We start from the raw sequence: 23,299 nt of genomic DNA on the forward strand, positions 1-23,299 counted from the left end.
AAACTTCCCAATTTTTTTTTTTTTTTAGAATTAATGTTTTGTATTTATTTCATATGCATAAATTTGTAAGCGTATTTATTCCAGATGAATTTTTCTTTTACTGTGAAAATTCCAAGGAACAGTCGCAGAAGACTAGTTACTGTCTCTGGGTAAATCAAAGATTAAATTAGATTAAATTTAATTCACTGTTTCAGAAAAAGATGTGAAATTTTCAACTTAATGGAATTTACATTCATACACTTTCACACAGCTTTTTTTTTTTAAATCAGCCTGTAAAATAAATATGCTATGACTTATTGAAGTCAAATGATTGCTTTTAATTTATTTTTTCTGGATTTGAGATATCGTTCAAAATTTTCTAAAAGTTATCATTGAATTGATTAGTTTTGAAGAAAAAAAAAGACAATTTTTCCAATAATGCGTATGCAACAAGTCAAAAAGTTAATATTTATGATTCGTTGGATGAAGGCAGATATGAATAATTGAAGAATAAACATCAATTGAAGAGAAAATAATTTGTTTCTGTAGTTTATGTTTTGAATAAAAATAAATATAGAGTCATTACTTTTATGTATTTTATTGTTAAAATTGTAGTTTGTCAACCAATTAGAACCGTGGATGTGGGTCACATGGCATTCGCTGGTACCCAATTACTGTAATATCAATGGAAAGGAACTACATGGCACCAGTGACAATTTCTTTGGTCTAGAACAGTAAGACCACCCAGAGTCCAAAGATGTATTTCTTTTCCAAATCATGTGAGGATAGACTGCACACAAAAATACAAATGATGTCGAAAAAGATCTTCAAATAGTCTACAAAGAGAAGCTGACATATACATGTAGGTACATAACATGTATAACTTTAAAAGATGAACAAAGAAATTGACTGCAGCAGGGTTTGGACTTGCGACCTCCGGATTGCCGTTCCAGTGCTCTACCAACTGAGCTATCAAGTCCCCTGTGTGTTGCTGGTTCTCCATTATGTCATTGTCTTTGTTTAAGGGGCGCTAACAGAGCTGGATAACTCAGTTGGTACAGCACTGGAGCTGCAATCTGGGGGTTGCAGGTTCCAATGCCGAAAAGATGTTTGAATGAATGATTGGGTTGAAGTTGGGGCTTGGGTTCCACACATGAGAAAATAAGTCTGACAAATTGTAAAACAAGGTTTCTTTCAACAGCCTCAATTTATTTATACCAGCAAGTTGACCAAAATGATAATCACAAATACACCGTGGCAAATTTACACAGATCAAAGCAAAATTGCTTACAGCGTCCATTAGGAACCAACGCAGCCACAAAATCCACGTGAATCTCTCAGACCATTAAAAATCAAAATGGCTGGCCACAATACTGAGGTTATTCTCCATCATGGGGGGGGGGGGGGGGCACAAGGACAGGTTTGGTGTTGCCGATCTGAATATGAGTCAACTTGCAACAAAGGCATCGCCCCTTGAAGGGACTTCACTCGCATCATTTTCTTTAAGCCTTAACATTCAAGTGCAGTTTTGTAAGACTATGTCTATGCAATTTTACGATGTGATATTTAAGAGTTAAGACGACAAGGTAAAGTTAATTGAGTCAGTTGAGTATAAAATTTGAAGTTTTGATACGGGAATTCTGAGGGTGTGCAATCTTGTAGTCAAGTTCACCACAAGTCTGGTCAAAAGTAACGGGATGAACAATAACAAAATAATGCCTATGTCAAGTTCATTTGAATAGGTTGTGATGGACTGGATGACTGGATTTTTTAAGTTTTGGAGGGAATTGTCGAAAAACATGGTCAAGAAGGGCAACATCAAAATTTAGCACATGCAAACTTTAATACCGCCATGTTGCCTTTGGACTTAAAAAGCATGCTTATTATTACACATCTTTCTCGAAACCTCATCTGATTAATAAATAAAGATAAATCTTCTTAGATCTCTGGCAATCTTTTTTATTCTGGTTACTTTCAAATGTGAATGACTGAAAACTATCAAGGTCATTGGTTCTCATCTACCGTCTGCCGATACAACTGCTACTCATACAGTTAATCCATTTACAATCAAAGGCAGTTTCTTTACGTCTGTTCTTTTTACTTGCATTGGTATCTACTGGAGTGACAATCCATTTTCAAATCCAATCCAGAAAACCAGTTGGCAATGACATACGACTAAAAGTAGAGACAAATCCGGACACATGCATGATCACTCAGAAGGCCCCCTTTAATGGAAACCATTGTGCACTCTGTAGTACCAAAGCAACCGCCCTGTGCAACTATCTGAACAATAGCTAGCACAATGCTTTCCCCATTGAAGGGGGCCTGTGCGATAGAATTGACAGCGTGCTGGGATTGGTCTAATGCAGTGGCCCATTCCATGGCTCTGCTAAGAATGATTTTTTTTCTGGTGGCAGAAAACCGGTCTATTGACTTGGACCGTACGTTTTCAGGGATCAGGGACCACTTTCATAGAGAGCTGCTTCACACAGGAAGTTGCTAACTTCAAGTTATATCCGCATGATGGTACACAGGAATATTTTGTTCAACAGTTTTACTTCATGTTTTGTGAAAACACCTCTCTGGCCAAGTCTATGGCATGTGCCTCGCACGCATAGTGCTAAAAATCTCCTTATATGGAGATTGGCGCGCACGCAGTGCGTACTGCATGATGTGGCGCAGAACGCAGCAGTGTTTTACCAGCAGTTTAAAACTGCACACATGATGGTCTCTTGACCAGTAGGAATAGGTAAACTGTCTGGGGTCGTTATGAATTCAGGACAACTGCTAAGAACAGACAAAAAGAATACCATCTGAAGGCTGTATTTTTTTTTTTACACTTATTTGACGATACATATACAACTTCATAGCTCTGCTTATTTTCACCCCAATTTTCCACGCCAAATTTAACTTTTGCAAAACCTTTTACATTTTTATACACTTTCATACATCAAAGCAGCTTTTTTTCTCATTTATACAATGTTACATTAATTACACACGTGAGGCTGGTTCATATTTCAAGCGAATGCAAAGTGAATTGGACATCACAAAATATTTGCAACGAAATCCTTCATTGAAATCTTATTCGCATTTGGGTCATTCTATCAATTTGGGGTCCACCTCTTTTCCTGTCCCCTTTACATCTGACATCTGTGATTTTATAATTCTGATGAGCAAAGGAGTGCATCAGAATGATACAATGTAGTCGTCCTTCAATAGTGACTATGAATAGCAACACACCTACCCAATGAATTATAAAAAAGAAAATATTTGAGGTCATTTTTAATAATACATGGTCAGGGGTTTGAATCCAGCTGCTGGTCACATGTTGTGTCCTTGGGCAAGCCACTTCACCCCCACTTGCCTCTCTCCACCCAGGAGCATAAATGGGTACCAGCATTAACTGGGCAGTAAGCTGCGATGGACTAGCATCCCATCCAGGGGGAAATATTCTCGGTCGTTTCATGCGACTGAAACCGGAGATAAACGCCGGCCTGATGGGCCACATTGGCTTGTGACAGACTCGACTACAACGACTACTTAATGATACATGTACTTGAATGACAAATTACAAAGTACCAAGGTAACAGGGACAGGAACAATGTCACACTTTGGACCCTACATTTATAAAATAACCCAGTTACATTTGCGATGAAAATGAACCAGCCCTTACAATGCACACGCTGCCATCTCACGTTTCGTCACCACAATTTGCACACTGAGTTGCCCATCAAATGCTTCAACGATTCTTCATAAAACTTCACCAACAAAATTTAAAATTTGCATAATTTAAGTAAGAACGTAATAAATTAAGTCAATGAAATATTAACATTATTTCCAACGTGTGTATGGTACAAATTAACAACGGTTCAAGTGGTGGCCTATAAAAAGGCACTTTATTACTTGACGATGCATAGGTCTGCATACAAATAAACTTTTACGCAAAACGGGAATAAATTTTAAGTTCTGACCGTGACAAACTTTCTGCCAAAGCTGAAAGGGTGGAAGCAAGCAAAAGGAGAAAAAAAGAAAAAAAAGACATAAAAATGGAATGTTAAACACAAATATCCTTCAAAACAAGATATTCTACCTGCAAATGCTCCAGAAAATCACGCAGCTTAAAAGTGTTGTCAGACAAGGTTCTAAAATGATAAAATGGTAAAATGATATAAAATACTTAAAATACTTTAAAATCAGCATTGGTGCACAGTGTTCATATATTTTTTTGTAAAAAATACAGCTGTTTTGTGTTTAGCACCATGGAATGCAGAATTGGCCTTCTTAATAAAAAAAAACAATGACTTTCACTAGACAGACTTACATCGTACTTTTTGTGCAAATGCATTAATCAATTCATTCAAATGGTAATCCAAGATACCTTTTTTTTTGCCAATTTCATGCTCCTAAAATCTACTGGGAATAAAAATCTTGAATTTTTTTTAAAGACATCATGTCTTTGTACAATCTACATACAATGCATTTTCACTGAACTTCCCAAGACAAATATTTTATTCATAAATCATTTCTGACATTTGAATGACTAATGCATTTTGATATAAACAGAGGCCAAAGGACATTTCGCGATTTGATCTTCTCAAATGTAAATTTTCAGACAATATGCATAGTCCGATAAATTAAGTACCACTGTGATCACGGGTTTATGAGCAACAGCAACAGGGCAAAGATTCAACTCAGAATCTTGACCAATCACATCGTTATTCTGAATCACATCACTTCAGTCCAATTTTTTTAAAAGTCAAGGCCTGTATTTATCAAGGCTCCTTACGGACTCTTTAACTATTTTGATCACAATTTATTTATTAAGAGATTTGCTTAGCATCAAGGACAGATATTTAGTATACGTGGTTATTATGGACACCATGAACACGTAGTAGCACATCAATGCAAGATTTTTCTTATTACACTTTGGCTCATTTCAACAGTCGTTCAGTTTGAACAATAAACGCGAAGCACACCTACAAGCGTACAATATTTCAACCAACATGGGAATTTTCAGGAACGCTGATAACAATTTTGGCCGAACATACTTTGTCGCAACACTGCACTATAATGACATGAGCAGACAGCATGCACAACGGTAACCATTTAATCTGAGCAAGTAGGACAAGTATTTTATCTCGATAAATCGTAATATTCTTATTTCAATTATTTACTCTAAGTTTTGTTATGATTCCAGTAATGAGTATTTCCAGACTCGAATTCCAAAGGATTGATTGTTAAAATTTTCAATTCTATATATTTTTGTTGGAATCATGATCCATAATAATAACTTTTTTTCAAAAGCTCATGGTCAAATACTACACAAATGGGAATGGATTGTGGGGATTTCCACGTCTTTATGAGATTATAATTTTACGTACAACTGAATTAAGACGATTGAAGAAAACACTCAAACTCATGTACGGGAACTGAAGAGAATGTTAAGATACTAATTTGTTTTGGCACATTTATACAAGGACAAAACATTATTTCATGCCGAAATTACAGTTCATAAAACTGGCAGTTGGAAAACACACATTTCATTTTTTTGTAACACACGATCCTCAATTAAAACATTCATCAATATATATTTTAATCACATTGTCAACTCCGATGTGGAAATAGACTTTGGCTTTGGTATCAACTTCATCTTTCACACGAATCACGAACCTCTGGAAAAATACTTCAAGGTTCAATTCAATGCAAACAAGTGAATGCTGATTGGCAAATTGTAAGTAAGTGTATTTACCAAAATAGGTTTGAAGTCCACTGACGATGCACCGACACTGATTATCCTTTTGCAATAAGCCATTTGCGAGTGACCTATACCCTTTGGGATTTAACTTTGAAAAACGTCTGGTACACTGACTTGCTCAGAATGCTTAGCACATTGTAACTGTGAATTCTCCTGACCAAAGACACTGTTGCTAATCACATGATTCGGGGCAAGCTCTTACATAGTTACGTAAGAGACGCTCAGTACCAATACATCGTTCACAATGGGTGAGAATGGAACAAAGAAACCAGACCATGCCGGAGCTGGGGGTTGCTAGCATAAGGCTTGCCCCGAATCACGTGATATAGTAACAGTCTCTTTGGTCGGGAGAATGCAAAGTAAACACGTGCAAAGCATTGGATTAAGTCAGCGTTCCAGATTTTATTCAAATTTAACTCGCAAATGGCTTATTACCCATGAGGCTAAGTGAATAATAATGCCAACGCAAATATAGCAAACTGTTGATTAACCCTTCAGTGACCACAGCAGACAGATAAGGCCAGAATTTTACGCCCATAACGAACACAGATATATGTAGCTAGCAATTTTCAAACTCATTTTTTTTATCCACAATACATGAAAAGTTGAAGGGTTTATCAATTATCACTCAGTGAAGAGCTTGCAAAACAATGGCGTGTTCGTGTATGTTGTTTGTCAAGGTACTTCCACTTGGAATATACCGGTACCACACATGTTGGGAATATACTCTCTATGTTCAGCGTTGCTGAACAAGTTAAGGCTGGTCACTAAAGGGTTAAGTTGAGCGCTTAGCGTTATTTTGCTGATGTTCCTCTACCGGTGGCTCCCTCAGCCAAGAGTGGTGGCTCTTCGTCCCCCTCTGCAATGGATCTAGCGCGTTCCGCCCTACGCAGGTGGTAAGGCTCATCTGGGCCAAGAGGCGAGCCTTTCTGTGGGTTGTCTTCATAACCAGAGTCCTGGTCGGTCCTCAGGGAAGGCGTCGGAGACATGGAACCAGCACTGGTGAAACTCCTAGTATCACAGTTGTCGATGTTGATGGTGCGCTGACACCAGTCCATCATGTTGGCAATCAGATCGGGGAGGGAGTGACTACGAGAGGAGGCGGCTGCACCTCCCTCTGCTGACAACAGCCGTTTGTGTTGGACGGGCATGGGAATGCGGGATGGCTGTGCATTCTCCAGGCAGTCCTTCCTGATGGGTGTCTTGGGCTCGGCCTTCAGGTGGCTGGGGACCGGGATCCTGGGTCTCAGCCTTGATGTCCCAGGAGAACTGGCCCGCGAGCTGGCCCTCGAACTGGCATTACTTCTGGTCTCGCTACGAGTCTCTCTTGGAGCCACCCTACTCTGGTAGTTCTGAAGGTACTTGGCCAGGTTCTCTGCATTCAGTTCTGCCTTCTTTGTCTCCTTGCCCATGAAGGTCCGCCTTCTGGCAGAGTTTCTAGTGAAACCTGCTTCTTGGTCCCTGTCGTTAAAAAGCCTACGATCAGTCCGTGGATTCCTGAGGGACCCGCTTCTCTGAAGAGGACTTTCTTTGGGCTGTCGTTTTGGCACATTCTGGACGGCAGCTTCTTGGCTGTCTTCTGGTTTGGTTGATCTTGACGGAATTGCTGTGGTACTCCTGGGTCTGACATTAGATCCCATACCACCGGTGGTTGAGCGCAGCTTTGAGCCTCTCTCAAATGCAGGGCTCTGGGTTCTTGAGTTAGCTCCCTCAGAGACACCAGTGGATGCACGTAACCTGGATCCTCTCTCAAATGCTGGGATTTGTGATCTTGTTGCTCTCCCTTCCCCTACACCTGTTGATGCCCGCAACCTTGATCCCCTTTCAAAGGCTGGGGTTTTGGCTCTTGCAGCACTCCGGTCGACAGAAAGGCTTCGGGTCCTCTCTTGTTCTTTCAGTCTCCGGGTCACACACTCTGTGGCTGATTTCTCACTGTCTGTTGGGGATCGCAAGGATGATCCCTCGAGGGACCTGAGATCACTGGAATCACAGCTACTGGTGCTGTTAAGGCGATGCCGCCCTCCAGTGTCTCGCGAGATCATGATGACTGAGTTGTCTCGTCTGTCGGCAAGTCTCTTGGTATCGGATCTTGAAGCGCTGACATTCAGGGACCCAGATCGGTGTTTTCGTCTCATAGTCGGCGAGATGGGGATACCTCGGTCTTGCGAGGTCTCTCTGCTGCGTGGAGTGTTGGTCAGATTCACCGAGGAGCTGCGGTGTCGGCGGGTTTGAGTCGCCGAACCAGACTCCCGTCCACCAGCCAGTGCCAGCCGCCTGTATACATCAGATTGCACATTGGACTCATTCAAGTCAATTGGTGTACAGGACAAGGGCCTGGCGTGACGTGTTGGGCTTGTGGGAGCGCTGCGGGCAAGGTTCCCCTGACGACTCTGGCTGTCGGTGCCCACCTCCTCTCGACGTTTTCTGAGAAACTCTTCAGTGCCTGTGCCGACTTGGCTCAGCCTCCGTGGAAGCTGAGAGGGACGCTTCTCTGCCTGAAGTGAGCTCCTGGCCGGGCTGTTCCGCACCAGGCCCCCAGGTCTCCCTCTTACAGGACTGTGGCTGTTGAGAAGCTCCGCGCTGTGGTTGGAATCTAGACTGGCAAGAGTCTCATTACTGTCCTCGCGTTTCATGCGTGGACTTGGACTGCGCACTGATCGGCTTTCGCAGTCATCCAGAGACTCAACACTCTGGTTGCGGATGTGAAGTTTAGGACCCTCTACTGACACCCTGCAAAACGTAGGAAAAAATCTCATTGAGTTGTCATAAATGGTGTTTTTTTACTCTGCACGTATTATAGCATGCTCAAAGTTGCAATCACTTGAGAGGGCAAGGTGATATAATAAAGGAACGTCATAGCACGCTGTTTTAATTCCATCTAAGTAAGGTGATAATGTACTCAAAGATTTAAACCAATCTGTGATATTTGTACAACAGTGTCCTCTACTGGTGAAAATAAAAAAACACGACAGACAGCAGAAAGTCAGCAAGTCCTATTTGACCACGAGGTAAAGACTTTGAATACTTCCTGATTAGGGTACCAAAAGAATGTAATCTTTACCTTCGTTTTGGTGACCTTCGGTAGTTGCTTCCAAAACTATTGGCCCGGCTCCTTCCCCCAGAGCGATGAACTGAAATGACCAAAAAGAAATCCAGAACAAGTCAGTTTCATTGGTTGCAATTAAAGTATTTAACTGGAAGTCAAACATAAAGGTATGCATGTTGTGTAGTATCTTTTTTAACCAAGCAGAAGCTACATTCTTCAGCAAGTAATGAAGAGCACAAATTTGTTCATTTTTGAGTAAATGTTTGCCATAATCTTATCAGCAAAGGTGGCACGTCCTATGCAGCTGTAACTTTGAAAACTCAAGGACAGTGTTTAGGTCCAGCACAAGTCCTCAAAAGTCCCAACAAATCAAAGTCAAGTCACAAGTTATTCCAATGAATTGTAACAAAGGCAGGCCCTTGTAACTGACCTATCGCAGTTTGCGAGTTAGCCACGCCCCTTAAACAACCCTATGGAGTTTTTGTACACTACGTTCTGTTGTCTCAGATTTTGTGCGTTCCGCGTCCATTTGTATATCATGTAATTGAACAATATTTCACAAGCTGCGTTGACGCAATTCAAACGCGATTCTACCGCGATAGGTCAATTGTTCATCCCCTGTTACTTGTGACTAGACTTGTGAAAGGACTTGTGATTTACTGTTTGTGATGGACTTGTGATAAGTGCAGCAACATTTTTGAAGATGAAAGTTCACTGAAAATCTGGAAAGTTCCCCCCCCCCCCTTCAAACTGAAAAAAAAAATTAAAAAAAATAAAGTTCTGACCTAAATTTCAAATAAAATGCACACAAATGATCAATTGACTTACGTTTGCACTTGCAGGGATCATGCTTGTCAAGGTAGTGCTCAAGTGTGTCCCAGCCACCGCCGATACGAACCATCACGTGATTGCGTAAAATCTACCAGAATAAAAAAGGAACCATAAACCTAACTATTTATTCATTATTTTCTGCTTTTAACTCTTCTAGCGGGAAGTCAATATTGCGAGCAATATGTAAAACCCTTTAAAACCCTGCAGGTCAGTTTTAGGTGAAGGGATCTCAAGTGTTAAAGTAACTGTGTCACACAGAGTGTCACTGCACACACAAAAAAACAGGGGAGGGGAATGAAGCGTGACTGAATCTGCCTGCTTGCCCTGAGCTTAACCACACAAAAGAAATGTGCAGGCATTTGAAGTGGTATCCATACTCCACAGAAGATTACTTCAAAGGAATTTGAAGTGTGGGTGCTAACTTATGGGAAAAAGTGGTTTTGCAAAACTTGAAGGGTTTGAAGTGCAGAAGGGTAGGAGGGTTTTAAGTTACAAAACTTGTAGTCGGATGTCTGGGGTGATTCTGAGAGGCTATTTGAGAGGCTATGAGCTTGACAGTCACTCTATTAAACCACTCCATGCTGGCTGTAAGTAATCAGAGGAAAAGTTACAGCGCCCTCTGTAGACTGAATTGATGATACATTGCTACTCATAACTGATGAGGACATGTACATGTAGGTGTATTTTTAGATGAATGATGTGATTTCCATACACACGATGATGATTTTTAATAACCAAATGAGGGGGTGGGTGAAGGAGGTTAATCAATTATAAAACTATTGGGAAAGTAGAAATTGGAGTAGATCAAGAAAAAAAACATGGTTTGAATACGATTGAAAAAAAATTCAAGAGAAAGAAGGTCATTATGGTTTCAATCTTAAATCTACGTCTAACTTTTTCACAATGTTTCTTTAAAAGCGCAATTCAACTGGGAATATACAACATTTGTTTTACTGTAATTTTAAGAAATGGATGGATTTGGGGGTTAGTATTTTATAGCAATTTCTGTTTTGGGTTCGTAGATGCTGGAAAAACCAAGAAAACCTATAATGTTCTTGTAGTCTGGTTCTGTAACCCCACTTAAGATGAAACTGAGCATTTAATAGACTTTGTGGAATTGTAAGGTCAGAGAATCAGTCTAACAGGCTTGTACCCCTTTACAGGTGTGTAATCAATTGCAAAGAAAATGCGGAATAACTAAATATGACAAATAAGGAGCAGTTTTTGAAAAAAGCCGGTTTTTTCCAATGCTGGTCGGCCGACCAGCGTTGGAAAAATACAATTTTTCTTGAAAATGTCAGCACACCAGGAGCTACGACTTTACAGATGCTTTAGACTGTCATTCCCTAATAATCCAGTAAGGTATTTCGTGATTATTTGATCATTTCATTTTTTGATGTTTGCAAATGTTGTATCTTCCCTTTAAGACATCGTCATGTTCCCTTTCCCCCACTCACATACACTGTACATAGACATACATTAATCCATGAAACATATGGAACATTTTTTATTAAACCCAACCGGATCTGAATCTCAGCATGCATTCAATACCTGCTGCCTGCCAAAACTGCATGGAGTCTAAACCACATTACGAACACTGAACATAACCACTACCTATGAGGCCACAACATGGGGAAGGTTTCCTGCCGGTTTGCAATTCCGCACAAGAGGTTTTCACAGGAAATTTTCATGTTTGGCTTTTGTGGGAAAAAGGCACCATACATAGATTCTTCTACAATGAAACTTTTGTTAGGCGATTGTAGGATCACTAGTTGGCTGATTGCATTAAAGGTTATGAACACCATCTGCAAAAACGGGGTATTTTTGTCGACTCAAGGAAAACAATACAATAAATCTGAATCAAGTTATAAAAAAACTATCTTGTTAAAAGTTCAGCTCAGTAAATAATATAAGATATACAGTCGACTCTCGTTAATACAAACTCGTTCGGACCTAGCCAAATTGTTTGTTATATGAGAGTTTTGCATTAAGAGGAACATCAGTCCCATTCATTGTGCACATAAATGCACAGTCGGGACTAAGGCTTTATGTATAACCAGAATTTGTATTAACAATGTTTGTACTAACGAGAGTCGACTGTACATGTACTTTTTGAGAAAACAGTGAAATTGTGTCTTCATTTTATCTAGATGCAAAGTAAGGTTCCCCGTTAAAAGCCCCAGCTCCCTTCCAAAATCGTCCTCAATGCTTCTTGACTTGCATCCTCTTGTGATATAATCCCCAGTTTGTCACTCGGGAAAATAAATCTTATTCATGGATGTCTAACAGATTGCAGCCTCAACTAAATTAGGTCAATTTGGGGCAGCATTTGAAAAAAGCCGATTTGTTTTCTCGCGATAGTTTGGTTGAACCAATGCAAGGTAATTATTGTACCGTAAAATTTTCCCCTTTCCCGAAAATGACAGCTTACTAAACTTGCCACGATTTCACAGGATGAATGATTCTAATATTTACTTACAATCAATTAGAATATTTCATAATATACTGGCAGTTTAAGTTTTGAGAGTTTCCAAATGTTGTCATTACATTTGAACCTTGCGGGGAAAAACAGGGAAGTGATATTTTGGGAAGGGAAGGGATGTTTGGGATTATTTTTTTAACCTTACACCCAACTTGAACATTGTGTTTGTTTTAAAAACAATGATTTCATGCCAACTCTTGGGTCTGTTTTCATAGGTTTTTCCCTTTGCGTTTCCTGATTGGTGATTCCAGACATTAGTCATAATAGTAGGAAGTATGGTCTACCAACGCTTTCCCGTATTCCCAGAGACCGTTTGCTTTGACCTCAGGAAGAACCTCCATCGTGCCTCCATCAGGAATTTGGTGCTTTACTTTGGCCTTATTGGAACACCTCTTACTTCCTAAAGTACAGGCATCTTGTCAACCATTAATGATGACATTAACCCATTAACCTGTACTATATAGACCTTTATCGTGCTGCCACCATTTCAGTCATGTTCCCTGTATCCAATAACAATATTGAACGATAATGATTTTTTTGTGCAAAAAGGAACCAGACTATTTTTCCTTCCAGCCTCGCTTTGGTTACATTGATTTGAATGGGAAAAAATCAAGATGGCCGCAACATGATAATGGTCTATTGTGTTAATTCACTGAAGAATCATTCCAACCAGATGCTCAGGCGATTTTGGGCCCTAAAGTGAGTAATCAGCAGTGCGGTTTCAGACGCTACAGTGTTATACATGTAGCTATCATATATGAATTTCAATTCCACAGAAATAACACCAACAAGCTGGGTACAGCTTTGAAATGCGTCCTTAATTGTGTCCAATTTACCATTGTTTTATTGTTTTTGCTGAGAAATGATTTGTTTTAAGTAGAATGATGGAATGATCAAATGAACAAATTTAATCAAAAGTTCTAGGTTAGCTATTAAACTCTGGGTGATGACATGTACTGTACAGCTATATCAAGTGCCTTAACTGCAGTGAGTCCTTAAATGACAGTGACAGCGCCCTCTGGTGTTAGAAAAAACACAGATGTACAGTGCAACCTCTATTATTTTCATAAAACTTGAAGAAAAAAAAATGTGTCCTTGGGCCCTTTAAAGAAAGGGAAAAAAAACACATTGCTACTCCAGGTATGTAGCCAAACTGTAACAGCCTTCCTTCACTTTGCAAACCTTGTCTGGTTCAAGGGCAAAGCATGTAGGTTTGAAGTGGCCTCTTCTACAAACTTGGATAACTTCCCTACATAATCACACTGCAATCTTGAACCTTCAGATGCAAGTTACCATGGCAACAGGTTTTTCCCATCCACTCAGGTCCACGGAAAAACCTCTCTTGGAACTATTTCTTAGTTCAATTTAGGATTTTTCAGTCAGAAAAGAAAACAAAAATTATCTTTTACAAAAAAAACGTGACACACAGACATCAGACAGACATCAGACAGACACCGTAGGAGCTTTTAATATAGGATTAACAAAATTGTAAATGAAAGCTTTCAAAGTGACATCCAATATTTATAACAGAGTGAAATACATACATGTATATGTACATGAAGTCATATACAATGGACTGCATGATTTGTGAAAAAAAATACAGTACAGCTTTGGGCCAACCAGAGGCAGTCGTTGCGAGCGTACATTGTACATTGTAAGCGAATGTTTTAGACAGGACACCAACGGTTATTGATGAAAAATAGTTTATAAGATCACAGCGCCCAAGTGTCTGTGGGGTAAACCACGCCTGTGACACCCTTCAAGCCAGTCATATCCTCTTCATGATGATGTTAGCTCAAGATGGTCAGAGATGGGAAATATGGCTGATTAGATGCCAGCAAGACACGCCCAAACCACTGACGTCAATCGTCGATAGTTTCTTCAATAGGCTAAGATGTTTGTGGTCTGCAAGATTGGTGTATGCAGTTGCTTATTATTGTCCTTAACCCTCACAGATACTTAAAAGTCTACAAGGTTTTAGAGGATTTTGCAGGATTTGGAAAAATTGAGCCAAGCTATATTTAAATGGGTATGTACTTCACAAGAACTGTAAATAAACTTACTTGAAAGTTTTATTATTTGCATTTCTAAAGTCACTGTAGTGCCTGAATCCACAGTGCCCATTACTCCCTGTAGTGCCCAAATCCACCCGACCACTCAATGGTTTTATGAATTCTTTAGGGAATAAACACACAGTGACACACAATATTGTAGTATAGTTGCTAATGGCTTAACATGATCATACAAATTGATTCTTCATGCCCACGGTGTCAAAAGCAAGATGGCACCCACATTTTCTATTTTTTCAATTTTCATTATTAAGGGGTTAAAGCTTGAACATTTTCACTGTGCTTTGTCAAAACATGTATGGGAGGCACTGTTCCCATTGAATCTTTATTTCGTTTCCAGAATCATACAATCTAATTTTGATAGACAAGGCACTCTTTCACGCAATGTCCACAATTTGTGCATCTGCTGTACTCATAAAAACCATATGCCATAGTATTTCAATCCTGGGTTGATGATACACCTAGACACCGTGCCTGGGCATGGCCCAATCCACCTGTAATTGGCTTAATTGACATAATCCCTGTCCAGAATGAATTGCCATTATCTTCTGCTGGTGACCTATATAACTTGGGTCATCACTTGACCTAACTGTTCAGGTCATTGTCAGAAGTAAACTCAAAACAGGATGTCCAGTCATAAAAGCAATGTTTTCATTTTCTGTCACTGGCAAGTTGTTGGAGAATTTTTTTTTTAATATCTTGTAATGTGCAGATATCGTGTGCATAGGGCGCCCTCTGTTGATTTCTAGCAGCGAGTGGCAGGCACGATGCCAATGTGTGGGAATTTGGAAATTTGAGATTGCCCACTATTCGGCTTAAAAACAAAAACCTTCAAATATCTACTGTTTTTACACATAAAATGACAAAAATATGTAGAATGTGATGGTACATTGTTTGGTACAATGTTTGGCAGAATGTGTCGTTAAACTCTTCTCCACTGTAATTTCTTAATTATTCCGGGAAAAAATACTTATTTCCCAACCAATCATAATTTCACTGACAGTTCCTCATTTGGGAAATAAATTAGGTACATGTCTTTTGAACGCTTTCCATGCACATGGCACACCAAAGAAATTCCAAACCATTTTTCATTTGACTGTCACTTCACAATTTACACCAAAAGAGGGCGCTGCAGCAGGGCTCATCTGTCCTAGAATACACATTATCTTTTATATATCTAGAATACACAATATCTTTACTCACAAGTCTGATGATTCAGCATGAGAGCGATTGAATGAATATCAGGCCTCGGGGTTTTCGATAAAAATCAAGCGGGGAAAAAAAACCCAGTAATGATGCCAAAACGGGTGCCCAAAAGTGCACCATGGTTCTTTCCCCGTGATTCATCCACCACATTTTAAATAACTACTTGCAGACACCGACAGCATGTGCCTGGCACATTATCTTCAATTTTCTCACATTAGACATTCGTGAATGAAGATTAACACAGGCGGTTTTGGTCGGACATTTTGTTATCATTTCGGGAGGGAAGGATTCACCCAACCAACTGTAAAGGGAAATCTGTGGTTTAAGCCATACCAGGAAATGGAGTCAAAACTTCTATGAATTTGCACTTTTTTAAAAGGCACAAAAACACAAAACCAGACTAGGCCTGTGGCGATCCCCATATGATTTCCCCACAAGGCAAATATGGAATAATCAAACATCAGAGAAGAGAAGGTAAACAAATGATTGGCAAAAACAAATGCTTATATAGGCATGTGTGCATCTACAAACTGACACTTTTTCAATTAAATATATCCCACAGGAAAAAACAAAGCCACACCCACAAATTATGAAAAGTGATTGCGCTGTGCATTTTTGAAAAACTTAGAATTCTATTATTCGAACTTATCGAATATTCAAATATTCAAAATGCACTGATTAATTTTTACATGGGTTTGGGTTTGAGTGCACTTGTGCTTGCCGAAAATTGACAAAGAGCTTCTCAAAATAATATAAAGAACATCATGGTACTGACGTATCAATGTATTTTTTTTGTGGATGTAGTGGATCGGCTGATATTTGACAGATTATAAACAAAAAATTACAGATATGCCTGTAAAGTGGCTTCCAACAAAAGTGCGGCATGATCAACAAGAAAACAATTAAAACGATCCAAATTACACTACATGTATGCCATCTTTCTCATCATCTTCTTGATACTGCTCACATTTTTTGAAAATTTGAATCTAAAAATGAATATTTGGTGGATGATTGAATATTCATATACATGTCTTTGGTATAAATCAGCCCTAAATAAAAGGTAATCACATCTCAAGAAATTTGTTAGTGATTACTTCTGATTCTTATCAGAGCACTTTAAAAATATCCATTGTTGAAATAACCCAACCCATATTCTAGTCTTCAGTGATGAGATTGTCAATTTTTAAAAGAAGTCTGAAAATTGAATGAAAAGTCTGAAAGATACAATTTTTTTCTATACTGATAATGTCTTTCTGACATTCAAAAAGTCTGAATTCAGACAAAAGCCTGAACAAATCTCATATCTGAGTCTTCAAGTTGAAACACATTAAACCTAATCAAACCTGAAGCTTTGAAATGCTAATGGAACCGACCACAGCCTGTCCCCCCCCCCCCCCCCCACATTTTTATGGAATGCACACTCTACCGGTACTTCACTTATTCCTTCACAACTGATGATCGTCTGAGAACACAAATCATCTTTGAATGTACTCCATCTGAGCTGAACACTCCTGAAAGCATTGTCAACAGTCCACTGCGATTACTAAGGCAATTTATTATCCCAAGACACAGGGCTTTCGTTCCCTGCACTTGTTTTCAGCTCCCTATACAAATAGGCAGAAGATACACATTCTGCCCATCCTAATAATTACGTGTGACTGAAATATGTCACTGATGTCTGGCCATGCAATAATGGCCTTATATGGGAGTCCAAGCTGTAAGATATTTATTTTTTTCATTTTACAGATACCAGTATGCAGGGTGATGTGGGCTAGAGTTTATACATAAATATGTGCATGTACATGTATGTAGATTTGTTAGATTGGTTTCTTATCAAGGGATCTGAACTTATTTGCATACAATCATAAACAGAATGAAGAGGCTTCAGTAAAGAATTTGCTGTCTGTTTGGACAGAATCATTTTAAAGATGTGACTTGCATGTAACCATGACAGGGATGTATTGGGGAAAAAGAAAAATCCGTGGACTGATCGCAAAAGGATTTGAGGGTCGCCGAGAGTTCCAGGGCAACATAGGGTCTTAAAATGTCCATTAAAATATTTATTTCCTTTGTTTTCTAAAAACGTTTATAGGTAAAAACGTCTTCGTAGTCAACCTTCAGAAATTCCAGATTTTCAAAAGGGATTATAACTCCTGAAATCAGGAAGAATCATGACGAATTTAACCCCTGCCATAACCTGGTTTGCTGTTAAGCGTGAATACATGTATTAAAATGAATTATATGAGTAATACTTAAAAATGCTTAAGCGCCCCTATTGTGAAATGGTGTCCAGCCCCCCTCTTACACATTGGCAACGTCTGGGGAAGTTACGGAATTTACACAGCACCATTGCCTTCAGTTGTTGACACAAATTTAGTTTACTGAATGATCGTTTGTAACTGAAATATTAAAGATTTACTGTAAATAAAAAGTGAATGATTTAATTAAAAACACCAAAAAAAAAAAGATAGGGAAAATGGTGGCTCAGACCCATTCAGAGACGCTCTTTCTTATAGACTGACAATGCCTGTAAATATGTACGGGTTTGGGTGTTTTCGTCAAAGTGTTAATTTCCACTCTGTCAGGTTTGACAGGATTGGGTTGGGAAATTAAACATATGTTTTCGGGGGACCAATATAGTGGGTAGATCCTTTGGTATGAAGGATTGTTTGGGACATTAGGAAAATATTTCATTTCCTTTGGGGCGAAAACATAAGGAATTCAAAAACAAAACAAACTAATCAAACAATTAAAATGGCCTCATATTTCAGCCTTAGCAAGGCCTTTTTCAGAGTCAAATGATCGAGGAACAAGCAACAAACATGTAGGGGACACACAAGCATGCAGGGTTGGAAGGAGAAACACACAAAACCAACTAGTAATGGACCGGTTATCAGACCAACCGATCCAGTATCAACGAATCAACCAATCAGTTTCAAATACTCACCCTAACAAAAATGAGCGTGAGCTGTTCTCCGATCCTGTACTTGCCTTCTGCTTCCCTGACCATTGGGAATTGATTGGGGCATGTGCATTCATTCACCAACTCACGCACCTGTCAAACATAAAAGGAAATGAAACTCAACATTATAATGTATTCTAATTTATCCAGAACTAGTTGATGAAAAACCTAATCGGTCTAGAAATAAAAAAGATGTTTTTCCCAATTATTACCTCCACCAAGGAGGTTATGTTTTCATCGAATTTTGTTGGTTGGTTGGTTGGTTTGTCTGTTAACAAGACAACCCCAAAAGTTATGGACGGATTTGCATGAACATTTTTTTAGGGGTGGTCCTTGATACAAGTACAAATCGATTAGCTTTTGGAAGTGATCCGGATCTGGATCCGGGATTTTTTTTTTAAGGATTCTTCACCATTGATGCGAGCATTTCTTTTGGGTGTACTGACAATATGGCAGGGAATTGTTTAGCCTTGGCGGAGGTTTGCGCTCTCTGAGTGCTCTCTAGTTTTTTTGTTATTTGTAAGAAGTTGGTACAAACAATAAAATATAATTTGGCAGTGTGAGAAAAAACTGCCAGAAATGGATTTCTCAACCAAAAAAAACAACTTCTTTTCTGAATCAGAAAAATTCAGGCTCCTCACACGAACTTTCATTTGTGAGGGGAAAAAAATTCACCCATTGACCTACACCTGACAAGAATTTTGTGCAATGTCATATTGCAAACAAGAAAACCTAAAAACAAAAAAAATGAAAAAACATATACACAATATTTGTTCATTTCGCAGTGGAAAATAAAACATGAACTGCAAGGTGAGAAGGAATCCTTGAAATCAAGAACCACTAAAGGGAACGGTGTTTGGACAACTTTTCCAAAACATTTTCATTCCTCACATTGCATTGAATTCAAGATCAACCTTCTGTTTTGGTTAACAACAAAGGTGACAATAAAGTACGCAACTGCAGATTTCCAGTCAAGAAGGGGAAAAACCTTCCCCCGAATCACGCACTGTAAAAATAAACATGTTGTTTATGTTGTTATCGAACTGATATTTTTAGGGTAGATCTATAAAACCTAAAAAAAAAAAAAATTAAAAACAATTGGAATACGTGTATTGTACACACATGTACAAACCTAAAATAAAACCTTAACATTTGTTTGAGAAATTCATAAAGACCTGATTTTTTCCCCCACAGAATTGGATTTGATTGAAATAGGCTACCGGTACATATGTGAATACTTTGACAAGTCGTGACAACACTTTGTGCAGGTTCTGTGTATTGAGGGAGGAAGGAAGCATGAAGAGATTCTAGAAAACTGGGTCAATGTGTTAAAAAAAACACCACAATATTCTGAAATTGGAATGGCCCGATTTCCTTTATTTGCCAATGTTTCTATATTCACTACAGCCCTAATCCTCCTCAATCCTCCAATATTCTCCAGGAAGTTTTGGAGGATTTTGGTGGATTGAAGCTGAATGGCTAAAAAGTGTCGGTTGATTTTGGAGGATGCGTTGTGTTGAGTTTTAGGCTGTACCCTGCATTGTTTATGTTCAGTCATGCATAATTGGGCCCTGCATAAATGCTCGATATCATCCGCACTGCAATGTCATCGGCACTGCCTCAACCTATTACATCAATTGTTGTAGGATTTTAAAGGATTGAGGCAATGGTCACCCCTCCACAGAACAAATTCAAGAAATGATTTTGGAGGATTGAGGCTGTATCAAATTTTTACAGAGTGGCAATTGGAGAATTTTTCAGGATTGAGGATGGTTCCTACTAGCTTGGCGGTTAGGATTTATAAAATTTACATTTAGCCATTTTGTTTTAATAACAACCTGAGATGTGATTCCTTGTATGAGTTGTACAGTATATAGTATACATCATGCATGCCAAATGCCAAATGCATCACTCGAAATGAACATTCCATTACATGTTATTAACTTTGGAACAGTCAGGCTCTCAATGTTAAACATACATGTACATGTCGACCATGTCCCTTAATTACACACCCCTATCCTATCTCCTTTAATTATCTCTCAACAAAATAGCACCAATTACAGTTTCATGGTTCAGACCTTTAACAGTCCACACAGCATGGAACAGTTCAGGTAAACGATAAAATGAATGTCAAAAACATATTTGGCAAGTCTAACAATGCTTCCACAAGCGACGCCGGCACGCACAGTAAAATGTGTTCACTTGTGCGACCGGTTCTCCCAGCAGGGTTACCGGTGTAAACATCAGTGAATGCCTACGGACTGCCTCTGAGGGGCTTTTGCGTGAGGGTTTGAGGGGAGGATCCACAGGGGGCTGAGCATGTGTGCTCAACACCTGTCCAGCACAACGGAGACCAAATTTTCTTTCGACACACCTGAAACAAGTAGGGCAGTGTGACAGGTACGACTGTCGCCATGGTTACAGTGATGATGTCGGGAAGTATTAAGAGAGCTGTGGGTAGAGATTGGATGCTTGACATGCATGCACATGTCAAAAAAGACACATGCACAGTTTGCATGCTGTACACAATAACTTAGATTTCAAAAGGACTAAAACATACAGTACATGTACGTGTACATGTACAAAATGCATGTACATGTACATGTAAGTCCTAAAGACGAGTTTTGCAATTCGATATGATCTCTTTGATGACTCTTCGCATGTTGAATATTTAAAATTTCGAGAAAAACAGAAAATTTGAATTTGATGTTCAAAATGTTTTCTATCTGATCTCTATGAGATTATTACGTATGTTTGTGTATTGAGTTTAAAAATAAATAAAAAGTATGTACTAAGTAAATCCATTCTGTAAAGTTTGAAGTCTCTTTCAAAAGGTACAACTTTCATACAATTTTTTTTATTTGTTTATTTTAATTATTTTTTTACAGAGTTGATCACAAATGCTACATTTTATCAGCTAGAACTCAACCTTGTAGGCCTAGTTGGGATTTCAGTACAATCTTTTTGAAGGAATCACTGGCTTGCTCGTACACGTAGTTGAAATATTCCAAACACTCTAACAGAATGCTGCTCTGTGGTCTCTGCATGCATAATAATACAGTATTTTCAGGCTTTTGAAAGATTTAAAGAATCGAGTGCTGTAAAGAGTTACTAGAGTACATCCTCCACATTCCTGTACTTCTGTGTTCTATTGTCAAAGCTCACGAGTCCTTTTTGTGGACCCATTCACAAAAATTCCTTTCGTTTTACTTTTGCATATTATGCAGGCCGCACTACTGCCTTTCGTAATGCCCACACACCAAAAGTATGCAGTGAGTGGGAATGGACAGTCTAAAATAATCCCTGATTTTGTTGACTGGTTTTGAACAATTTTTGTGGGTGAATACGTCGCAAATGATCTAATTGTGCATACATACACTCAAAGAGTTTATCCTTTTTTGAAACAAAACCTGGCCAACACTGTAGTGTGGATCATATATTAAGAAGTATACGTACTAAACATTAAATGCTTAAAATTTTAAAATGTGTATATTTCTTGTCCTAAATTAGTCAAGGTACATGAACTTGTGTATACATACATGTATAACAGAGTTCTAATGATTTAATAAAATTTAAAAAGATTAAATGCTTGGTCAATACTCTTTTTCACTTTTTTGTGACCAGACTTTTGGGTATCTGACACAAAGTTATTACCTATAATTAAAAACAAATCCTAACATTAAAAATGCTTGAAATTTTTTAAATTGTATATTTCTTGTCCTAAATTAGTCAAGACACATACATAAACCTGTAAAAAGGGAGTTCTTGCTCAGCTCTAATGCTTGACTATTTTTCACTTTTACAGACATTGGGTTACTGACCTACACAGAACAGAAAAGATGTGCCTTGCAGTAGGTGTCATACATGTATGTGGCAACCAGAGTGTCCTCAAAATCCATACTTTCCCACCAGGGTGCCAATCAATAGATCTGATCCCCAGCCTAGTTTATTTTTTCCATAAATTGAATAGTCCTGATTCCTTCTTTTCAAATTGTCAAGGTTAAACCAAGCGTTAAAGTAAATCAATCGCACCATGAGCTGTCTTACAACCATTAAAAAAGGAATCTTTTCTTTACAGGCAACAATTCTGTCGAGTTTTGACAAACCCTGCTGTGTGTTTTGTGGCCCCTCTTTTGTGTACCCGATAATAGGTTCCCTGTTCACGCATGTTCCTTTAAAGAAAACGTTGCCTATTAAAAATGTTATCAATGCCATGGATTATTAATTTTAATGTGTTTTGTTGGCTGCGGCTCTTCGGTTGCTTCACGGAAGGACACAGAAAGGCAACAAGGACTCCTGTGTTATTTCAAGGGTTCTGCGATAATCATTAGCAATAATCAAATATTTGGAACATGTGCAATAGCAATATTAATTTGAAAAGTGTTTAAAGGGAATATACATCATTTGCTTTTGCTGTAATTTTCAGAAATAGATGGAATTGGGGGGTTGGAAATATATAGCAAATATAGTTACACTGACTTTTTTGAGGTTTTGGGTTCGAAAATGCTATAAAAACCAAGAAAAACAATCATTTTCCTGTAGTTTGGTTCCCTGACTCCATATAAGAAGAAACAGAGCAGTTTACATTGGGGAATTGTAAGGTCAGGGAACCAGTCTAGCTGGCTCGTACCCGTTCATAGGTTTGTAATCGATTGCAAACAAGTGCGATGGTCAATTGGGGCCAGTATTTGAAAAAAAGCCAGTTTTTTTCCAACGCTGATCGGCCGATAAGCGTTGGAAATTGATACAAAAATACCACTTTTCTTGAATATGACAGTATACCAGGTGCCATGATTTTACAGGATGCTTTACACTGTCATTCACTAACAGTCCAGCAAGGTATTTCAAAATGATTTGGAAGTTTTATTTTTTGATGTTTGCAAATGTTGTATTTTCCCTTTAAACACATATGCCATGATGCTGTGGAAGGTAGACCAATTCTATAATGTATATGTACATAGGAGAAGTC

At 38.7% G+C, this 23,299-nt stretch overlaps 1 protein-coding gene across 1 annotated transcript; it reads right to left on the bottom strand.

The window, feature by feature from the left end:
- Nucleotides 1–6,323: 6,323 nt before the first annotated feature.
- LOC119730403 (GAS2-like protein 1) lies at nucleotides 6,324–18,418 on the bottom strand. The gene is made up of 4 exons (XM_038203278.1): nucleotides 18,316–18,418; nucleotides 9,609–9,699; nucleotides 8,796–8,865; nucleotides 6,324–8,464 (listed from the first exon to the last, which is right to left on the bottom strand). Exons 1-4 carry the CDS (start codon nucleotides 18,376–18,378, stop codon nucleotides 6,529–6,531), a joined length of 2,160 nt encoding a protein of 719 aa, XP_038059206.1. The 5' UTR covers nucleotides 18,379–18,418; the 3' UTR covers nucleotides 6,324–6,528.
- Between the last annotated feature and the right edge of the window lie 4,881 nt (nucleotides 18,419–23,299).

This window comes from Patiria miniata, unplaced genomic scaffold (assembly GCF_015706575.1).
Source record: "Patiria miniata isolate m_02_andy unplaced genomic scaffold, ASM1570657v1 HiC_scaffold_22, whole genome shotgun sequence".
Taxonomy (NCBI): Eukaryota; Metazoa; Echinodermata; class Asteroidea; order Valvatida; family Asterinidae; genus Patiria; species Patiria miniata.